This window comes from Pollicipes pollicipes, unplaced genomic scaffold, assembly GCF_011947565.3.
Source record: "Pollicipes pollicipes isolate AB1234 unplaced genomic scaffold, Ppol_2.1 Scaffold_4295;HRSCAF=5057_pilon_pilon_pilon, whole genome shotgun sequence".
NCBI lineage: Eukaryota > Metazoa > Arthropoda > Thecostraca > Pollicipedomorpha > Pollicipedidae > Pollicipes > Pollicipes pollicipes.
The window spans coordinates 2,687,232-2,707,004 of record NW_023596461.1 but is presented as its reverse complement, the minus strand read 5'-3'; the positions used below and the strand labels follow the sequence as shown (position 1 = coordinate 2,707,004).

The 19,773-nt window shown below is 53.5% G+C and overlaps 1 protein-coding gene across 6 annotated transcripts; it reads left to right on the top strand.

Moving 5' to 3' along the window:
- On the top strand, nucleotides 1-12,214 carry LOC119097119 (zinc finger protein 700). Of its 6 annotated transcripts, none has more exons than XM_037220171.1 (13): nucleotides 1-57; nucleotides 3,580-4,133; nucleotides 4,537-4,665; nucleotides 5,323-5,404; nucleotides 5,786-6,017; nucleotides 6,672-6,828; nucleotides 7,313-7,462; nucleotides 7,699-7,913; nucleotides 8,266-8,491; nucleotides 8,836-8,980; nucleotides 9,390-9,546; nucleotides 9,905-10,193; nucleotides 10,562-12,214. In XM_037220171.1, the coding sequence occupies exons 2-13, from the start codon at nucleotides 3,702-3,704 to the stop codon at nucleotides 10,697-10,699; spliced, it is 2,352 nt and encodes a 783-aa protein (XP_037076066.1). In that variant the 5' UTR covers nucleotides 1-57; nucleotides 3,580-3,701; the 3' UTR covers nucleotides 10,700-12,214. The 6 variants fall into 6 exon arrangements, with proteins under 6 accessions (XP_037076066.1, XP_037076061.1, XP_037076065.1 ...); XM_037220166.1 differs by having other exon boundaries at nucleotides 37-81; XM_037220170.1 differs by lacking the exon at nucleotides 1-57 and adding an exon at nucleotides 77-97.
- Nucleotides 12,215-19,773: the final 7,559 nt, after the last annotated feature.

The following is a 19,773-nucleotide window of genomic DNA, read 5'->3' as shown; positions in this document are numbered from 1 at the left end:
CAGGGGCCTGCCCAAGGCTATCTAACGCTCCCGACCGTTCGATTCGAGGAACGTGTGGTCCGTTGCGAACCAGACAGCATTGTAGGCGTGGGAGCAGGTCGGGTGGGGTTGGCGCGGGGGTGGCCGTGAGTTGAACGTCTTCTTCATTGCTAGTTTGGTCGATGAAAAGTTCCTTTTTGCACGTAAATCGTTTTCTATTGGTCTGTTAAATCTGGCCCGTTGTTTCCTCAGATTCTTGTTGGTGTATTTTGTTAATATGATGGCTGCCATATGGCCAATGTGGTTGGCGCACCGGAGAACAAAGTGCCATGGTGTTGGTGGCGACAAAGGGGGTGGTGGAAATGAGGGAATGAGTGTCTCTCCTGTGGAATGTTCAAATTTGGCCACTCTCAATGGGAACTGCCAGTTGTTGCAGGCCGACTGGCCTTTCACCTGGCCCAGTCTCCATTTCTGGAAGGGATAGGATATGCCAGTGGATGTGCCAGCAGCTGCCCTGCTGTATATGCTCAATTCACTGTCCATATTTGTCAGAAATTGTCATGATGACTGTTAGATGTAGATATTACATAAACAAGATGCCTCTGAATCTCTGCAGTTTGCAGAAGCAGCCTTGAATCCACCTTGGAATTCCTGCAGTTTTCTCATCAGGTTGTACCATGGCAGTTTTGAGAAGAAAAAGAATAGGGATGGTGCAAAATATTCTGCTTAAGTTAAGAAAGTAAGGTTAGGTGTAGGTATACATTGGTACCTATTGTTAGAAAAGAGCATTGTACATCATTCATCTCATTTAAGGTGGAACATATTGTACATCATAATAAAACAGGTAGATTCATGCTCCTACCTTCAAATTTTAATTACTATGATAGCGAGCTCCTGAGCCCCGCACACACCCCACCGCCTCAGCCCACCAGCACAGTTTGTGTTATTGTTGCATGGTTACAATATTGCCGCTTATCAAGAACCATAAAAAATGCATGGGGCCAAGTTAACAATAATAATGCAATGAAACATGTTTCCTATTGTGTGTAGGTATGTTTATGAAGTGGACAGGTCAGAATAGTCCACAACATAGCCTCACGTAGCCCAACCCAACCCAATCTAACCTAACCTAGCCTAACCTAACCTAACCTAACCTAACCTAACCTAGCTTAACCTAACCTAACAACCTGACCTAACCTAACCTAACCTAACCTAACCTAACATAACCTAACCTAACTAGCCTAGCCTAGCCTAGCCTAGCCTAGCCTAGCCTAACCAAGCCTAACCAAGCCTAACCTAATGCATGTTCCATGTCATATATATGTACTGTGTTAAGAAGTTTTGTTTAGCCACCATAGTCTCATTTTGCTTTTCACTGCCCACCCAAAGAGGTCACATTTGCCCACCATGTTCACCAATCCACAAACAGTAGAGAAGACTGCTTGGATATGCAAGAAACATTTCATTGGATTCTTGTTGCCTTGGCCCCATACATTTTTATGGTTCTTGATGCGCAGTAATGTTGTGATCAGGTATGGTAGCGGTGCTGGGATCGCAGTTGCTGTGTGTCTGCAGGGCTTGGATGTTTGGTATCATAGTTATTCAAGTGTCAAGATAAGAGTTTAGATGACCTGTTTTATGATTAATTACGATATGTTCTATCTGCAACACGAAGATCGATGTACGCTGCTCCTTTTTACATGAGGTAGCGATGTATACCATGACCTAAGGTTGTAACTAAAGCCCTTTTACAACCATTGTCTTGAAACAATTTTTTATGGACATGAATTGTTTTGTGTTCAGCATGTCTGTGTGTTGCAGGCATTTGGTGAGATGAGTTTTTCAGATGGTCGCCTGTAAGCAAACAAACACTTAACATTACAATAATTGTTCAAAGTGAGATTGATATGAAGAGAATGCTTATTTGAATGAAACTGGAGTGGACAGAACCCACTTTTCATAGTGGATCACAGGCTAGTTACCTGCTATCTCAAGTCCATAGCAATTATGAAATTCTTTTTGAGCAGCACCATTCAAGTTATGATATGAACTTAGGAAGTAATGCTTATTTCTTTCCAGTGAGACCTTGGGTACAGTAGTGGTGCATGGTGCTCTTGAAGCAAATTGCATTTGGCATATCACATGTCTGCACACTGCCCTGAGCACTTGAAAACAAGGTTTTCCTTTTTCAAACTAGTATTTCATGATATCTGAAAGCATTCAAATCTTGTCATGCTTTATATGCCACCCATTCCACATATTTTCTGTGCTTTCATGATCATAACCTAACAAAGTTAGTGGACAATTACATATTGTGTTACACATTCTGAAAATGTGAATATGTCATGAATATCCATTGAATATTGGGTCAGAGTATACATTGCTAACTTATGTTAAGAAAGAGCATTGTACATCAGTCTTTGTTTTTAAGGCAGAACATATCATAATTTATCATAAAACAGGTCATCTCAGCTGTTACCTTGGAACTTAAATAACTACGATAGCGGACATCCGAGCGCACACACGCAGCAACCATGACCCCGGCGCCATTTCTACGCATGATCGCAACATTACTGCCGATCACAACATTACTACACATCAAGAACCATAAAAATGTATGTGGCCAAGGTAACAAGAATTCAATAAAATGTGTTTCTTGCGTATCCAAGCAGTCTTCTGTATTGTTTGTAGATTGGTCGACATGGTGGGGAAAGATGACATTTTTGCGTGGGAATGAAAAGCAAAATGAGAATATGGTGGCTAAAGGTACATATATATGGCAGGAACGTGGATGCCAATGGGACACTGGATTTAAGGGGATAGGGTGGGGGTTAGGTTAGGTGAGGTGAGATGAGGTGAGTTAGGTGAGGTGAGATGAGGTGAGGTGAGGTGAGGTGAGGTGAGAGGCTATGTTCTGGACCATTCTGGCCTGTCCATTTCATAAACATACCTAGACCTGATAAGAAATGTGTTTTATTGCATTATTATTGTTTGGTCCCATACATTTTTTTGTGGTTGTTGGTAAGCAGAAATATTGTAATTACGCAACGGCAACACAGAAACGGCGTTGGGGAGTCGGGGTGGTGTGGGGCGCATGCGGCGCTTGGTAGCTCGCTATTGTAAATATTAAAGTTTGAAGGTAGGAGCATGAATATACCTGTTTTAAGATTATTTATGATATGTTCCACCTTAAACATGACAAATGGTGTAGTGATCTTTCTAATGTTAGGTAGCAATGTATACCTTTGCTGAATATTGTACCTTATTCCTGTAATCTGTTCTACCCTTTGGTGCATTCTAAATTGTTATAATGCTATCACCAGTTCTCGCTAAAAAAATAGCCCTTAATCTTTGTCACAATTGGTGCAATTGTAAGGCATGATTTGCTGTCATTTTTTATTTGTGCCTGCTGGCTGGTAAGTAGCTCCTTGCTGACTAGGCCAGACAAGGAATGCAACTTACACTAAACTTATAGCTGTAACCATCTTACTATTTCTTATTACCTACTTGTCAGTGAGGTAAGCCTTACTTGCCTTTTTGAGCACTTTGCCACTGCACACCATTGTTCAGATGAACCTAATGCGGTCATTCAATCCACAGAACAAGACAGTGTGACAGATTGTGCTGCATGTTTGATAGCTCAGACAACATTCAACTCAAGCTCCTGCCAAGGTACATGACATTCAGTATTGATCTGCAAAGAGCAGCCAGACTGCAAAAGGATGAAAAAATCTGCCAATCAAGTTCAGAAGAAGGCCCATTCAGGGAAAAAAATGAAGTCCTTAGTGAAACAGAAATCTGGTAAAGTAAACCTCAGAACTATGGCTCATTGTGAGAAAAATAAGAGGACTTCATCAACATCCAAGACATGTGGTTCAAAATGTATCAAGCCAAAAACATTTACAAAAGCTAAAATACCTGAAAAGAAATCTGCAAAAAGATTGCAGAGTATGCTTGACTCTTCATGTCAAAACATATCAAACCAAGAATTCCTTACACCACAACATATAAGAAATTCATCAATAAAGCCATGGACAGCTGGATTGAAAGCACCAGGCTCAAAATTGGAGGTGAATACCACAATGCTCCATGGCACCTCAATATGGTCTATGTTGGAAAAGCTTCTCCAGGCTGTGAAAAACCTTGGTCAGTTGGTAAGTATGCTATTGCAAGCAGGGATCCTCTACACAGCCTTGGATTTGATGGCATATTTAACTGAAAAGGCTGCGGCTGTTGGCTGAGAATATTGTCGGACAGCATATGTGATGGTAAATGTTTGCTCCTTGGCTTACTACTTTGGTTGTAATGGGTTCTGTGCAGCATGCTGCAATCCATACTTTAATCCTCTCAAACTTTTAAATTGGATATAAAGTATTGCAATAGGATGGTGCCTGTGGTGCAGTCTCTCATAAGAAAGTGAGAAGGAGCAGGTGACCTTCTTATTAGAAATAGTGATAGCTTTTGTGCAAAATCACATATGATGGTGCCCATGGTGCAGTCTCCCATAAGGAAGAGTTGAGTGGCAGGTGACCCTCTGACTAGAAATAACCTACACAGGACTGCTTTTTGGCAATCATGGACATGGAGATCCAGTTCTCCAGCAAGCTGGATGGCCACTTCCTGCCAGAAAAGGAAGAGTGGTCAGTCATTCAGGAGCACCTGCTGTGTCTGGACACCTGTCTGCAGGTGAGTGTGAGCAGGCTGGGGCACCACCAAGGCTATGACATTCATCAGAAGGCTGACTTGGCTTGGAGGCTTGTGGATAATGTAGTGACTTATTGTGACCAGGTACAATGTCACCCCTGATTTGTGCTAGTGACTGTATGTGTGTACATCTCAGTGGGGGATTGCATTAGTTTAGTGCTCAAAATGGTTTCAACTCATTTTAATGACACAGGTGGTGACCTGTGGAATGCTTTTGCTGAACCTGTGAGTGCAAAGTGATCAAGACAGTCAAAGCTCTGTTCAACCTGATGATGGTGATGATGATATCATCATCATCACCATCATCATCATCTAGTAAATGGTAGCTTCAGGGGAAATAAATGAACAAATTGAAATAATAAGTCATGACATTGAGCTAAACAGTCCAGATGTTTTGTGATGATTATTTATTGTCATTCTCAAATGGGTCATACAACTTGAGCACATACAACTGTTGGGTCATTGGAAGCTTGTGTTTATTGTTTATGGGTTCAGCACAGCTTGACAGCAATACATGGCAAACTTTTGTTCTGATTTTGTGTTGTCATTGCTTTTGTGGTATTTTCCAAAACTTTCCAGCTATTTGATTTTTCTGTCAGCTTCCTCATATCACACCATTTAGTTTGTTCTTTTTTGCAGGCACTTCGTCAGCTAGTGGACTGTAAACATTCTGACCATAGTAGCAAGGCAGGAAATGAAAATCCTACAAGCATCCAATCAGGTGAGAAAGTTAATGCCTGACGACAGTGCCTGCTCCACACAATTAATTTTCCACCTGCAGCCACTTAAGATGTTGATTACACAAAGGTGTACAGGTAGATATATGCATGCAGCATTTGGGGTCAACTGCATTTTTCCGTTTTATCACTAGTGTGAATGCGCAGTGTCCTTGCGACATGAAATATTCGGCGCGTTCGTGTCTCTTGATTTATCTCTTTCCAATCTTACCATCCTCTGGTTGGTCTCCTGCTGGGCTGACTGGTAATTGACTGATATTCTGCTCACTTCACCAATGTATAGCTGGCATTCGTTCTACCTCGCGGATCGCCTACCCCTGATTGGCTGGCTGCCGAGCTCACCGACCCGTCATTGGTCCCCGCAGAAGTGGGCGGCGCACCCTGCGAGCGGCCGCCGTCGGAGGACGGCGATGATCCGGATTCGCCGTTGGCGGAACCGTCCGCCAGTCCTGAACCCTCGGCTGGGCGGGACGATGGCGGCGACAGCGACGACGGCGGCAAGGACGGCGGCACCGGCGGCGGCGTCGACAACGACGACGACTGGCCGGCGGAGGACGCCGCCGAGCGGTTCCCGTGCACGGCCGGCTGCAAGGGAAGGTACGCGCCGGCCATCGCCCGGTGCGAGGCGTCGGCGCCTGAGAATCACAGGACGCATTTGTTGGTCATGCGGTTGTCGACGGCGTGCTAGACACAGCCGAGACATGACGCTGGCGCTGCGGGCTCCCAGTCCTAGTTTATTGGAGAGAACCCCGTGACGCTGATGCCGTCATGCCATTCCCACCTCGAAATGATGGGAATCCATTGCTGCATGGCTGGATGGTTTTGTCTCTCACATAAATCTGCGACAAAGTTGCGGTGGGTTTTCACCGGCGCTGCGGGCTGCGGTTACCAAAGCATTTTGGTAGTCTTCAGGTCTTATCACTGCTCACGCCACATCTCATGATACGCGGTACTGTACCCACTATCCATCTAACTTCCGCTCATTAGGTACCCTTGTGTGCTGAGTTATATCTCTCTCTGCAACCCTTACTCCATCAAGCATGCCCTCTGAGGCCGGGCCAGCTTTCTCGCAGCAATCCACGTTCTTTGAAGCATATGCCCTTGCCATCCACTGAACAGCTTTGCGCCTTGTAAACTCGCACCGTAACAGTGCCGCGTAGGACAGGCTCCTCGCCTCGACGGACCCAGACATCCGACCAGTGTGCCTGCCACCGCGCGCAGCCGCTAACGTCGCCGGCCGCTGCCGGGCAGGTCCGGCGGCGCCCGCCTGTTCCCGTCCGAGAAGAGCCGGCGCATGCACCTGGCGGCCCAGCACGGCCAGCGCGCCGGCCGCGGCTACCCCGAGTACATCTGCCCGATCTGCCGGGCCGTCCAGAAGCGGCCCGGCGAGCTGGCCGCCCACATCGTGGTAAGTCAGGGGCGCGGTCCGCGCCGGGACCGGTGGCGTGGGCGTCTGGCGGACCGGTGTCTGCGGTGCTCAGGTGGATTTGACGTCCGCTTTCGCGCCTTGTTCTTTTGAGTGGGTTAGCAGCAGAAGCTTACCCGCCCATTGCGGCTGTCGCATGGTCGTACTGTGTCAGTCGGATGGTGAAGAAGCGGCCAACGACGTAAAGCAGTGCTATGGGCGCTAGATAACGATTGCAGCCGGAGCGCCCTACAACACCCATAAACAATAACAAAAGTGAAACGGTGCTCGCCCATTGTGGGGAGTGTAACGAACCCGTCCACCACTGCATGAACGGCTGTGGTAAGCGCCAGAATCCATGAAGTTATGAGCGGTGCACCGGGCCCTCGCCACTTAACGGATAATCCCTGCCGCGATAGCCCATGCCACACTCAGCCGGCGGAAAGAGCGCGCCACTCCCATGACGGCGGCGTCCCGTGTCCGGCAGGCGAACCACGACAGTGCGCGCCCGGCGCCGGCGGCGGCGGCGGCCGGCTCGCCGTTCGTCATGTGCCGACTCTGTCACGGCTGCTTCCCGGGCGCCGAGCAGCTGGGCGTGCACGCCTGCCAGTACGCCGACGGCGGCGGCGTCGTGCAGGTGGGCGGCGCGGCTCTCCGGCGGCGTGGTGCTGCGACGCACCGGTGGTGTTGGTGTTCGAGGCGGATCACCTGGCCTGGCCTAATCCAGCCAGAAGATTAGCCGCGGGGTTCGTATGTTGTCTCGTGGCGACATCACCGGACCTGGCCTGAACCTCGGGAGCCGACCCGTCGTGTCGTGCCGACCTGACCTGACCTGACCTGACCTGACCGGACCTGACCGGACCTGATTTCCAGGAGCTGATCCGCCGCGGCGTGCTGATGCTCTCGGGCGCCGAACTGACCCAGCTGCACCGCTTCGTCTGCCACCAATGCGACGAGGAGTTTCGCAACGTGGATATCTTCCGCGTGCACCTGCAGTACTGCGGCCCGCCGCCTTACCCGTGCCAGCTGTGCGGCGAGATGTGCCGCACCGGGCGCCAGCTGGTGCGGCACAAGATGACCCGGCACAGGTCAGTGCTCTGGTGACCACCAGTCTGACAGGCGGGCAGGGGGGGGGGGGAACTGCGCCATCTGGGGTGCGGTCTGGGGAATTATTACTTGTCGAGCCTCACCTGTGGTGTCGCTCTGCTTCCGTGATCACTGGGTTCACGCCAGGGATTCTGGAGATGCATCGTTATGATGCAATAGAGCAGCTAAAAGCAGAGCGTTGGCTTGCTTCCAAAGATCGCAGTGGAATCACGCCCTGGGTGGGTTGAAGAGTTGGCGCTGTCGCAGTCCAGAGACGAACCCCTGCCGTGTCCGGTGGCCAGCGTCGCTCGCCCCACATGCGCTCTGTGAGACGGCCGCCGCCGCCGTCGGCAGGGACCGCGACCAGGCGCTGTTCTTCTGCCCGGCGCCCGGCTGCGCACAGGGCTTCCGGCGCAACGCCGCCTTCCAGAAGCACCTGGTGCGCCAGCACGCGTCGCGCGGCCCCGCCCAGCCGTACGGCTGCGACGCCTGCGACAAGAAGTTCATCAAGAAGATCTACCTGACGCATCACAAGCTGCGCTTCCACCACGACACGCTGCGCAGGGACTTTGTCTGTGATGTGAGTGGGATGGATGAGAGGGGGGGGGGGGGGGGGGGGGGGGGGCAAACGCGGGCCTGGCCGGCCGTTGGTGGCTGCCTTGATGCAAAGCTGCTTGGCGTGCTAGATAATGCTGTTTGTACTTGTTATCGTGTGTGTTTGTTAAGGCGTGGCTTGAAGGAGCGTGGACCGGACTCCAATAGCGTGGAACGTATGTGTGCACTTGATAGCGTGAAACGCATCTACTACATATTTGCTCAACGTTGGGATAGCCCAGATAGGACCCAGGCACGCCCTGCCTGTTTTCTCGCTAATCTGACTCTGCCCGGGACGCTCGCGTCGGCTCACTGGTCCCCGCGCGGCAGGTGTGCGGCGCCCGGCTGGGCTCGTCCAGCGCGCTGAACGTGCACGTGGTGTCGGTGCACCAGAAGCCGACGCACCGCTGCTCGGTGTGCGGCAAGGCGTTCGCCCGCCAGGACCGGCTGCGCAACCACGCCAGGATCCACACAGGTCAGTCGGCGGCCGCGCGCTGCGCTGCGGCAAGGCATGGAGAGAGCGCCGCAGAGAAGCGTTGACGTTCGGTGTATGTTGAATCCCGCGTTCTACCGGCAAGTCACCATCAGTTTTCTCGGCCGCTTTCTTCAAGTCTGCAGCGGCGAGGTAAAACGGCGGGCTGCTGCTGCTGTGTTTAGCATACGATGCGATCCCTGGAGTATGTCAAAGTGCGTTGGGATCTGTTAAAACAAACATATGGAACGTTAAGACAGAAGTGTTTGATCCGCTACACAAATAAACATAATCTGATAGCCAGGCCGGCATCATCCAGCGCCGCAGGACGCTCGCTGACATCAATATTAACCGGCCGTACTCGATAGCCGTCGCCTACCGCGCGCTGACTATCCCTGGTGTGCTGCCGCAGGCGAGAAGCCGTACAGCTGCACGCTCTGTCCGATGGCCTTCAGCCAGCAGTGCAAGCTAAACGACCACCTGCGGCGGCACCGCGGCGAGAAACGCTTCCGCTGCGTGATGTGCGACAAGATGTACGCAGCCAGCTGCGACCTGCGCGCGCATCTCAGGTCAGTGGACGGTGGCGGACCGGCCGCTGCCCACGGCTGACTGGTCAGCAGCGGCGGCGACGGCGACGGCCCATGTCGGCTGGCGGTGCGCGTGGCGAGCGTCTTACGACGTCATTGCGATCGCGCTAATGTGGACAGTGAAAACGTGACGCCTTTTTGGAGGCGTTGACGTGGGATCCGTCGGAAACTTGTATGGCTTCACGCTCGACTGTCATGCCCCTGCTTTGTTCATAGAGAATCATCACGCGTGCGTCTGCGTGTGTTGAATCGGTCGTGGTGTCGGGCGCCTGGACGACCCTGTCCTCACTTCCCATCGCGCTCGCCGGCGCCGCGCTGATGGCCGGGCGGCTGCCGACAGGCGCGTGCACAGCGTGGACATGGTGAACCGGACGCACACCATCCAGCCGGTGTCGGCCCTGCTGCGGCCGCTGCCGCCGGCCGAGACGGAGCCGCCGGACGCGCCGCAGCCGGAGCCCGAGCCGGAGCCCGAGCCGGATCCGGAGCCGGATCCGGAGCCACAGCAGGGGCCCGAGCCGGAGCCGGAGCTGCCACCGCAGGCCCAGCCGCCTCCTCTGCCTCAGCAGCAGCAGCAGCAGCAGGACGTGTCGCTGGCGGCCGCCGTCCAGCAGTCCATGCACAATGTTCAGGTGGGCGGAGTGGCTCCCGGGGCGGCTGGACTGTGGAAACGTCGGCGAGCTTTGTGTATATTCGGCTGGGGGGTGGGGGGGGGGGGGGGGGGCTGAGGGATCAACGCCACGATCGGCACCACCAGTGGTTCGGTTAAGGCGGGCTGCCTGCGATCTGTGAAGGTGGCCGGCGTCCGGCACTCGCCTCTGCACAGCCGGGAAGCTGGCTGGGATGGTAAACCGCGGCCACTCTTGTCTGCTGTCGCTTGTGGCAGTTGTAACGAGCTGTGCACGGTAGTGACCCTCCGTGTTTTCCTTCGACATCTGAGCGGTATCGCCCACGCAGACGCGGCCTCGCCAGTGCCTGACCGCTGGCCACTCCTCTCCAGCTGCAGCCGGTGCAGGTGGCGGCGCCGGCACAGACGCTGCACGTGCAGGAGCTGGCGCAGTTGGGCCGCAGCGTGATCCTCATTCCGGCCGTCGACCCGAGCGGCGGCACGGCGTTTTACCCGATCCTCAACCAGTGAGCGACGCCGACGCGCCTGCCGCGAGTCGCCGCCGCCGCCGTCGCCGTCGAAGCAGGAGCCGGAGCCGCCGGAGCCCAGCAGGACGCCGCCAGGTGTTGTCACACTCCAGTTGTTTCTTGTATTGCGCGGCGCACTGGCTGTTCGGATGATGCAAGAGGTCACGATGCTAGCAACTCTCTGGCGTGCGCACATGTTTCAACACGAAGGCTTGGGCATTCATGCGGCACCGCGCCCGGAAGCAGACGTGTGCAAGTAACCAGAGTATTCGTGTCCTAATGGGGGCCATTTCTCCTTAAACCGTGCGGAGGTTTGATACGGGCTGGCGTGGTGAGGACTCGAGCGATAACCAAGCTTTGTCAACAACTTCCACATCTCGGGTTGACTAGACTGCCCTCTTGGACAGCATGGTCCGGCCATTTGTGACCGCGGCGGCTAGGACAGACGTGCAGCTGGTTCGCCTCAGATGGGAGAGCAGGAGCACAACAGGCCTACGTCTCCCACTGGCTGGCTTTGGAGGGGTTTTGTGCCATGCCCGTCGGGGATGCCCCCCCCCCCCTCCCCTTCGCCCTTCCCGATTATGGTCGACCCCGGTCGTGCACTCCCATTGTTCCGAACAAACGCGCGCTTACGCTGTGGGGCATGCTTTGGTACAGAAGCTGTTCAAATTCGGTCTTTTTTTGGCACTTCTGACAAGTCCTCCTTCGAGCCGGACAGTGTGGGAACATACTGACGCGCTCCGTCAAAGCAGCTGTTTGATTTTCCAGAACCGTGAGTGTGTCGTCTCTTCCGGCGTTCCTCACGACGCGCCTGTTCGCCCTTCCGGTGCTCCTCACGACGCGTCTGTGTCCGCTCTTCCGGTGTTCCTCACGACTCGTCTTTGTTCGCTCTTCCGGTGCTCCTCGCGACGCGGCTGTGTGCGCCCTTCTGGCACTCCTCACGATGCGTCTGCGTCCTCTTTTCCGGCGCCCCTCACGACGCGTCTGTGTCCGCACTTGGTGCTCCTCACGACGCGCCCGTGTCCTCTCTTCAGGCGCTCTTTACACACGGTGCCTCACGCAGTTCTCTAAGCCAGTGGGTGAGCAGATATGTGGCCGGCGGCCGGCCTGGGCTTCCCGAGCCAGCGAGAAAAACGCCGTGCCGAAGGCCATTTATCTACCGGCAGAGAATCCGATGGATCCAGCGAGACAGAGTCAGGGGACGGTGGCTAGTGTGTTCAGCTCAGCGATTTACTGGAAAATTAGACACCCAAAGATGGGCGAGTACGGTGGACGAATTTGATGAAAAATTGCGCATGCAGTGGAGAGGCAGCTGACCTTCCTAAATAAGTCTGCCGACAAATTTAGCGAGCAGGAGCGGCGTTTACTTCAGATAGCTCTAACAGTGTTGGATGGGAATCAGAGGCTCGGTGACCTCTCGGACAGAGCTGACGCAGCGGCAAAAGTGAGTGAGGTCACTCGGGGATTTCTGAAGCTTTCGATGTGGGCACTGGAATTTACTGCCGCCCGTGTTGATAGGGGAGGTGAATGAGGGGGGGGGGGGGTGCTGACGTCAGGGGAGCTGGCATGGCACGGCGCCAGGGGCAGACACTGGATGCGCCAATAGCAGCGAGATTTTAAGTTCAACCTTACACCTTTCAAGGTGTAACTTCCGACCGATGATGCACGGACCCGGGTCCCTCATCAGAAGCTGTATTCGCTCAACGACAATAATGCGTCCACTCGACGTACCGCGGCGACGGCCTCGCAGCCTGCGACACGCAGGTTCGCGCCGGAGGTGGGCTGATTTGGGCACCGCAGCCCATACAGGCCGCAATGGGCCCAGGCGGACGTGTTCAGCGGTGCAGCCGGCGAAACTGAAGGAAATGCGCCGGCCCGATGACGGAGGCAGTCTTTATAGGAAGCCGAGTTCCTCAGCTACGATCAGCCAGCCGAGCTTCGGGGCTGCGCGGACATCGCCGGCGAGCAGTGGTTCGGAGGAGAGGAGTGGCGAGATTCATCTCAACTGTTACGCGTCAAACGGGCGGTGGCAGCAGGGGCACGTGCCGGCTCTTAGGTCCCAGGCGTCCTGCTCCAGATCGAATGGCAGGGACACTCCAAAGCCAGGGTGGGCGCTTGATGGAGCGGCGTCGGCCACGCTTGGTCTAGTGGAGGTATGGCGACAAGAAATTGAAGTTTAAGAGCCTAAGTGGCGGTGTGGAAATTCGCGCGTTCGTTAGTTCTGAGGATACGACATGCCACAAGGCGCGGAGGCGGTCGATTCCAGGCCCAGGCGCCGCCTGTCTCGCGAGGACAGTGCTTGACATGGCCGGCCAGGCATAGCGAGGGGTAGACTCGCTATTTCACAATAGAAAATTGGATGATAAGGACAGGCGTTCCTGGCGGGTGATGGAGGCCCGGTTTTTCGTTGGGAAGGTCATGGGCCTTGCGTGGAACTTGAGGAGAGATGCGGATGGCCCGAATAGATAAGGGTTGCCCTGCCCAAACGAGAGCGCGCGCGACCGTGAAAGGATGGGAGGCGATGGCACAGTGCAATAATTGGGTAACACGGCCGACTGTTTTCATGTCCTCGAGTCAGTCCTCGAATCCATTAAAAGCACGAGCTCATGCGATTTTCTCATGTTTTTTTTTTAAAGGCCAGCTCAGCTTGATCACTGTGGTAGAAGGAGCGGCGACACACAACTTACAAGTTCCTCTGAGGAGCCTGCGGTTCGACGCGTAACACGCCCTTAAGTATGCGGCGGGTTTCAGTGCAAGCAAGCCATTGGCGGCCCCCGGACAATGATGCGAGGCGGCGACAGCCAACTCTCGCAGGCTCACGTGATCCTCGTGGGCCAAGGTAGCCGCGCTCACGAGTGCCGGCGAGAGGGTACTCATTTTGTTCAGGGTTGAGGTTAGCTCGTGAAGATGAGCGAGCTGGGAACGGGGTGTGTATATCAGCACGCTGCCGCGGCAGGTCATTCCAGCGCGACGATGGGTAAATGACGCATTAAACGTAAAAATGTAAGGATTTCGCGTTGCTGGCCAGCGCTTTGCGCCAGTCCTTACCGCGAAATACCACATAGCACTTAGTGGTCGTGTCCATGCGTCGTGGTTCAGTTCTACGCACACTTTTCAGCTCAACAAAGTTGTGGCAAATGATCAAGGGCATTGGACACAATAAGAAAGATAAATGATACGACTTCTACAGCCGTATTCGTTACACTCTTCAGGTCCAGTTTACTCAGCCGGGACCCGTGTATTCGGTCTAGAGTGACGTCTGTCACATCGTTCAGCCGGGACAGGTTAAGGTCACTTGGCTCCCTGCACCAGAACAGGCAGTTCAGACGAATGGCCGTCACCCTGTCACGAAGCATAAAGGTGACTCTGGAAGCAGCAAGAGGCAGTTGCCCTGCATGCGGTTGTACTTCTTTTCGGGCCTTCGCAAGCATATCGGTGTGACTCTAGGAGTAGCGAGAGGCAGTTTCCCGGCGCGTGGCGGTATTGCTTGTCGAGATTTCGCAGAGCTTGCAGATTGAATAACATCATCGCCGCGTAGGCTGAGTAGATTTTGTGAGGCAGTGTGACGGCCTCCAGCCAGAGACACCTGGTGCACAGACTCTCCAGAGGCTGTGGTTTCGCACCGAAGCGGGTCAGGTCCACTTCTTCCAGATGTCCTGCGAGCCGGACAGGATGGTCATGCTGGTTTCAGTTTTGAATATGTTACGCGCTAGACGGTATAGCATGCTGTATATACAGGGGTGCCCTGAGCAAACGAGTGCGCGCCACCGTGAAATAAGGGGAGCCGACAGCACAGTGCAGTATTTGGGTGACACGGCCGACTGTTTGTTACTCATTTTGTTCAGCGTTGAGATCAGTTCGTGAAGAAGAGCGGGCTGGGATCGGGGTGTGTATATCAGCACGCTACAGCGGCAGGTCATTCCAGCGCGACGATGGGTAAATGACGCATTAAACGTAAAAATGTAAGGATCTAGCGTTGCTGGCCAGCGCTTCGCGCCAGTCCTTTCCGTGAAATACCACATAGCACTTGGTGGTCGCATCCATGCGTCGTTGTTCAGTTCTTCGCACACACTTCAGTCCAACAGAGTTGTGGCAAATGATAAGGAATGTGGGGACGCAATAAGTAAGGTTAATGATCAAGATTTCTACAACCGCATTCGTCACACTCTGGCTATCTGGGTTAACATAGAACATTATCTGAGCTAAGCTACGATGAAAGACTTTGTTGGTTCCGTCCCTGTGCATTGCTCTTCGTACTCAAAGGACGGCATCCAGGAACGGGAAACGGACGTTATTGCCGGTCGGGTCCGGCCACTAGCGTCGGATGACAGAAACAACGAGGCCGGAACCGGCCGGCGCAGGCCTCGGCCGAGCCGGCCCTATCAGCCGCCTCGGCCGAGCCGGCCCTATCAGCCGACAGCCGGGGCGGCAGGGCATCACCACATGCCTCTAAAATTGGAGCGCAGCGGGTTATTTACGGTTGAGCGGTAACAACTAAACACGTAACACCGTTATACGGGGATGGGTTACGGGGTGATATCTGCCGTTACATGACTTTTTCACTCAAAGGAACAGGTACGCCACATGTCGTCATGTCCCTGGCATGGAGCATCAGCGATTGCATTGGCTGTATTAGTGTTCTGGGCCTACGGCATAACGGGATTTGAACCCTCTTTCTCTCCCCCCCCCCCTCTCCCCCCCCCTCTCCCCCCCAGCCAGGGCCTACGGCGTAACGGGATATCAACCCGTCTTTCTCCCCCCAGTGAGAGTCTGACGTGCCAACAACTCGGTTATGACGTTCCCACCGTTGCATCACAATGGCTGTATCCGGCTATATCAGTTAGAAAATGCAAGGTAAATTTTATCAATAGAACAAAACCTACTGTCATCATGGTGCCTTTGGCTGTACCAGCCATTCACAAACCTCCTCAGGATGAACTGACGGTACGTCTGGTACCGCAGCGGTCGGTTGAAGGCACCAGGCTCGTCCGCCCGCAGGAGAGGGCTGGCCGGCTGGGCGCGCAGGTCGGCGTACAACAACATGCCAACCGTGACTGCTGCTTCGTTCAGACAGACCAGCTGCATTTGCTGCCGCACAGAAGGCGAACAGTGCAAGCATATGCTTAATAGATGCTTGTATGGCCCAAATCACCTAGTACAGATTGGAACAATTGTGGCAGTTGATCATGCCGGGAACAGTGTGTCAACATGTAAGCCAAGTGGGGCGATAATTGATGTCTGAGTGAGGTGAACGGTCACGGCTCAGGGCGGTGCGTTAACCCGTAGACACGCCGACAGGTGTGGGAGATCTTCGTAAGGCACTTCGGCAGCTTCGGCGGCATCAAGCAAGATAATTATTTTAATCATGGAATACAACAACAGCAGTTGGATCAGTTATGTAATCTGCCTTCCGTCGAATTAAAATTGTCTCAAAATAAGAACATAGCGTATGCGACACTGCACACCTCAAATGCGATGTCTAAATGTTCAGTAAGTGGGCGGTCATTTCCAGAATAACGCATAATGAAACATTTACCATGCCTGACCAAGTACCAATCATACCTGGTCCGTCAGAACGCAGGGCTCCATGCCGCAACACACGCACTCAGCCGTGGTGGGCATCAGCTCGGACCTGAGGCTCACAAATTGTCCACCGCCTTCCACACAAGAATGGGCAGTAGCGATGCAAGGGGCCAGGACATCTGTCTGCCAGGTTTTGCAGCAGTAACAGGTCCAGCAGCATGCCTTCTGCAGGTCAGAATGGGCCATCTATAGGCCAGAATGGCCATTTTAAGGCCAGAGTGGGCTTAATAAAGGCCAGAATGGAGTCTTAAGGCAGAATGGACGCTTCGCAGACCAGTATAGACCATACAGGCCAGAACAGGCCCTCCACAGCTGGTGGGCCATGAGCAGATCAGAAAAGGTCTCTACAGGCAGAAATGAGGCCTCCACCATAAATAACAGTCCTTCTGCAGATCAGAATGGCCTTTAACAGACTCAGCAGTGACGTCTTTTGGTCAGAACATGTCATATATAGGCGAGAAGAAGAGCTTAACAGGAACACATACAGTGGCAGTCGCATTCGCCACACTCTTCAGGTCCAGTTCACTCAGGCGGGACCCGTGTATTCGGTCTAGAGTGACGTTCGTCACACTGTTCAGCCCGGACAGGCTAAGGTCTTTTGGCTCCCTGAGCCAGGGCAGACAGTTCGGACGAATGGCCGTCACCTTGTCACACTCTGAACACACAAGCAGTCGAACCGGGACTGATACACCAGCACCTCATGCGATCGCTAGATAGAAAATGTATCGGACTGACATGCCTACCTAGGCTGTGTGCGAAGGGCTCACAGCGGGCTGGGTAGCTACTGCAGCGTGACGTCGGTGACTCCAGAGGACTGACATGTCCACGTGTCTGAGGGTGTCTAGAGGTTCCACAACCGGTCACCAAAGAGCTTCCGATGACTGGGAGTAATGAGAAGCAGCTGTCCCACCCGTGGCTGTACTTGTTGTGGAAGCTTCGCAGTGCGTGCATGGGACTGGAAGCAGCGAGAGGCAGTTTCCCGACACGGGGCTGTATTGCTTGTGGATGTTTCACAGAGCGTGCAGGTTGCGTAGCGGCATCGCCACGTACGGCTGAGTAGATTTTGCGAGACATTATGACAGTTTCCAGTGCGAGCGCACAGTCTCTCCAGAGGCTGTGTTTTCGCACGGAAACGGGTCAAGCCCATGTGTCTGAGGAACCGGACAAGATCGTCACGCTGGTATTGGTTTGAAACATGTAACGCGCTGGGCGGCATAGCGTGCTGTATTAGTCGTGATTTTGATTTCTCACGTGATATTGTGCCGCGTCAAGCCGTCGCAGAGTGTGCAGGTGACTGGGAGCACCCCGAGAGGCAGTTTCCCGGTAGGTGGCTATACCTCTTGTCGAGGCTTCGCAAAGCGCGCAAGTTGCGTAACAGCACCACCACGTAGGCTGAGTAGATTTTGTGACGCAATGTGACGGTCTCCAGCCAGGGACACCTGGTACACGGTCTCTCCAGAGGCTGTGGTTTCGCACCGAAACGGGTCAGGTCCACTTCTTCCAGATGTCCTACGAGCCGGACAGGATGGTCATGCTGGTTTCAGTTTTAAATATGTAACGCGCTAGACGGTATAGCATGCTGTATGTATAGGGGTGCCGTTAGCAAACGAGCGCGCGCCACCGTGATATAAGGGGAGCCGACAGCACAGTGCAGTGATTGGGTAACACGGCCGACTGTTGGTTACCTGTTTTGTTCAGGGTTGAGATCAGTTCGTGAAGAAGAGCGGGCTGGGATCGGGGTGTGTATATCAGCACGCTACAGCGGCAGGTCATTCCAGCGCGACGATGGGTAAATGACGCATTAAACGTAAAAATGTAAGGATCTAGCGTTGCTGGCCAGCGCTTTGCGCCAGTCCTTACCGCGAAATACCACATAGCACTTAGTGGTCGCGTCCGTGCGTCGTGATTCAGTTCTACGCACACTTTTCAGTTCAACAAAGTTGTGGCAAATGATCAAGGGCGTTGGACACAATAAGAAAGATAAATGATAAGCCTTCTACAGCCGTATTCGTCACACTCTTCAGGTCCAGTTTACTCAGCCGGGACCCGTGTATTCGGTCTAGAGTGACGTCTGTCACATCGTTCAGCCGGGACAGGTTAAGGTCATTTGGCTCCCTGCACCAGAACAGGCAGTTCAGACGAATGGCCGTCACCCTGTCACAAAGCGTAAAGGTGCCTCTGGGAGCAGCAAGAGGCAGTTGCCCTGCATGTGGTTGTACTTTTCTTCGGGCCTTCGCAATCATATCGGTGTGACTCCAGGAGTAGCGAGAGGCAGTTTCCCGGCGCGTGGCGGTATTGCTTGTCGAGGTTTCGCAGAGCTTGCTGGTTGAATAACAGCACCGCCGCGTAGGCTGAGTAGATTTTGTGAGGCAGTGTGACGGCCTCCAGCCAGAGACACCTGGTGCACAGTCTCTCCAGAGGCTGTGGTTTCGCACCGAAGCGGTTCAGGTCCACCCCTTCCAGGTGTCCTACGAGCTGGACAGGATTGTCATGCTGGTTTCAGTGCTGAACATGTAACACGCTGTACGGTATAACGTGCTGTATTTATGGCGATTTTTGATTTCTCGCGTGATTTTGGGCCGCGTCAAGCCGTCGCAGAGTGTGCAGGTGACTGGGAGGACCGAGAGGCAGTTTCCCGGTAGGTGGCTGTACCTCTTGTCGAGGCTTCGCAAAGCGCGCAAGTTGCGTAACAGCACCACCACGTGGGCTGAGTAGATTTTGTGAGGCAATGTGACGGTCTCCAGCCAGGGACACCTGGTACACAGTCTCTCCAGAGGCTGTGGCTTCGCACCGAAACGGATCAGGTCCACTTCTTCCAGATGTCCTACGAGCCGGACAGGATGGTCATGCTGGTTTCAGTTTTAAATATGTAACGCGCTAGACGGTATAGCATGCTGTATGTATAGGGGTGACATTAGCAAACGAGCGCGCGCCACCGTGAAATAAGGGGAGCCGACAGCCCATTGTCGTAATTGGGTAATACGGCCGACTGTTGGTTGCCTATTTTGTTCAGGGTTGAGTTCAGTTCGTGAAGAAGAGCGGGCTGGGATCGGGGTGTGTATATCAGCACGCTGCAGCGGCAGGTCATTCCAGGGCGACGATGGGTAAATGACGCATTAAACGTAAAAATGTAAGGATTTCGCGTTGCTGGCCAGCGCTTTGCGCCAGTCCTTACCGCGAAATACCACGTAGCACTTAGTGTTCGGGTCCATGCGTCGTGGTTCAGTTCTACGCACGCTTTTCAGTTCAACAAAGTTGTGGCAAATGATCAAGGGCATGAGACACAATAAGAAATATAAATGATAAGACTTCTACAGCCGTATTCGCCACACTCTTTAGGTCCAGTTTACTCAGCCGGGACCCGTGTATTCGGTCTAGAGTGACGTCCGTTACAGCGTTCAGCCGGGACAGGTTAAGGTCACTTGGCTCCCTGCACCAGAACAGGCAGTTCAGACGAATGGCCGTCACCCTGTCACAAAGCGTAAAGGTGCCTCT

Coding starts and splice junctions, on each gene's coding strand:
- LOC119097119 (XM_037220171.1), top strand. CDS start 3,702: ATGAAAAAATCTGCCAATCAAGTTCAGAAGAAGGCCCATTCAGGGAAA. Junction 6,018..6,671: donor ACGGCCGGCTGCAAGGGAAG/GTACGCGCCGGC, acceptor GCTGCCGGGCAG/GTCCGGCGGCGCCCGCCTGT. Junction 7,463..7,698: donor ACGGCGGCGGCGTCGTGCAG/GTGGGCGGCGCG, acceptor CCTGATTTCCAG/GAGCTGATCCGCCGCGGCGT.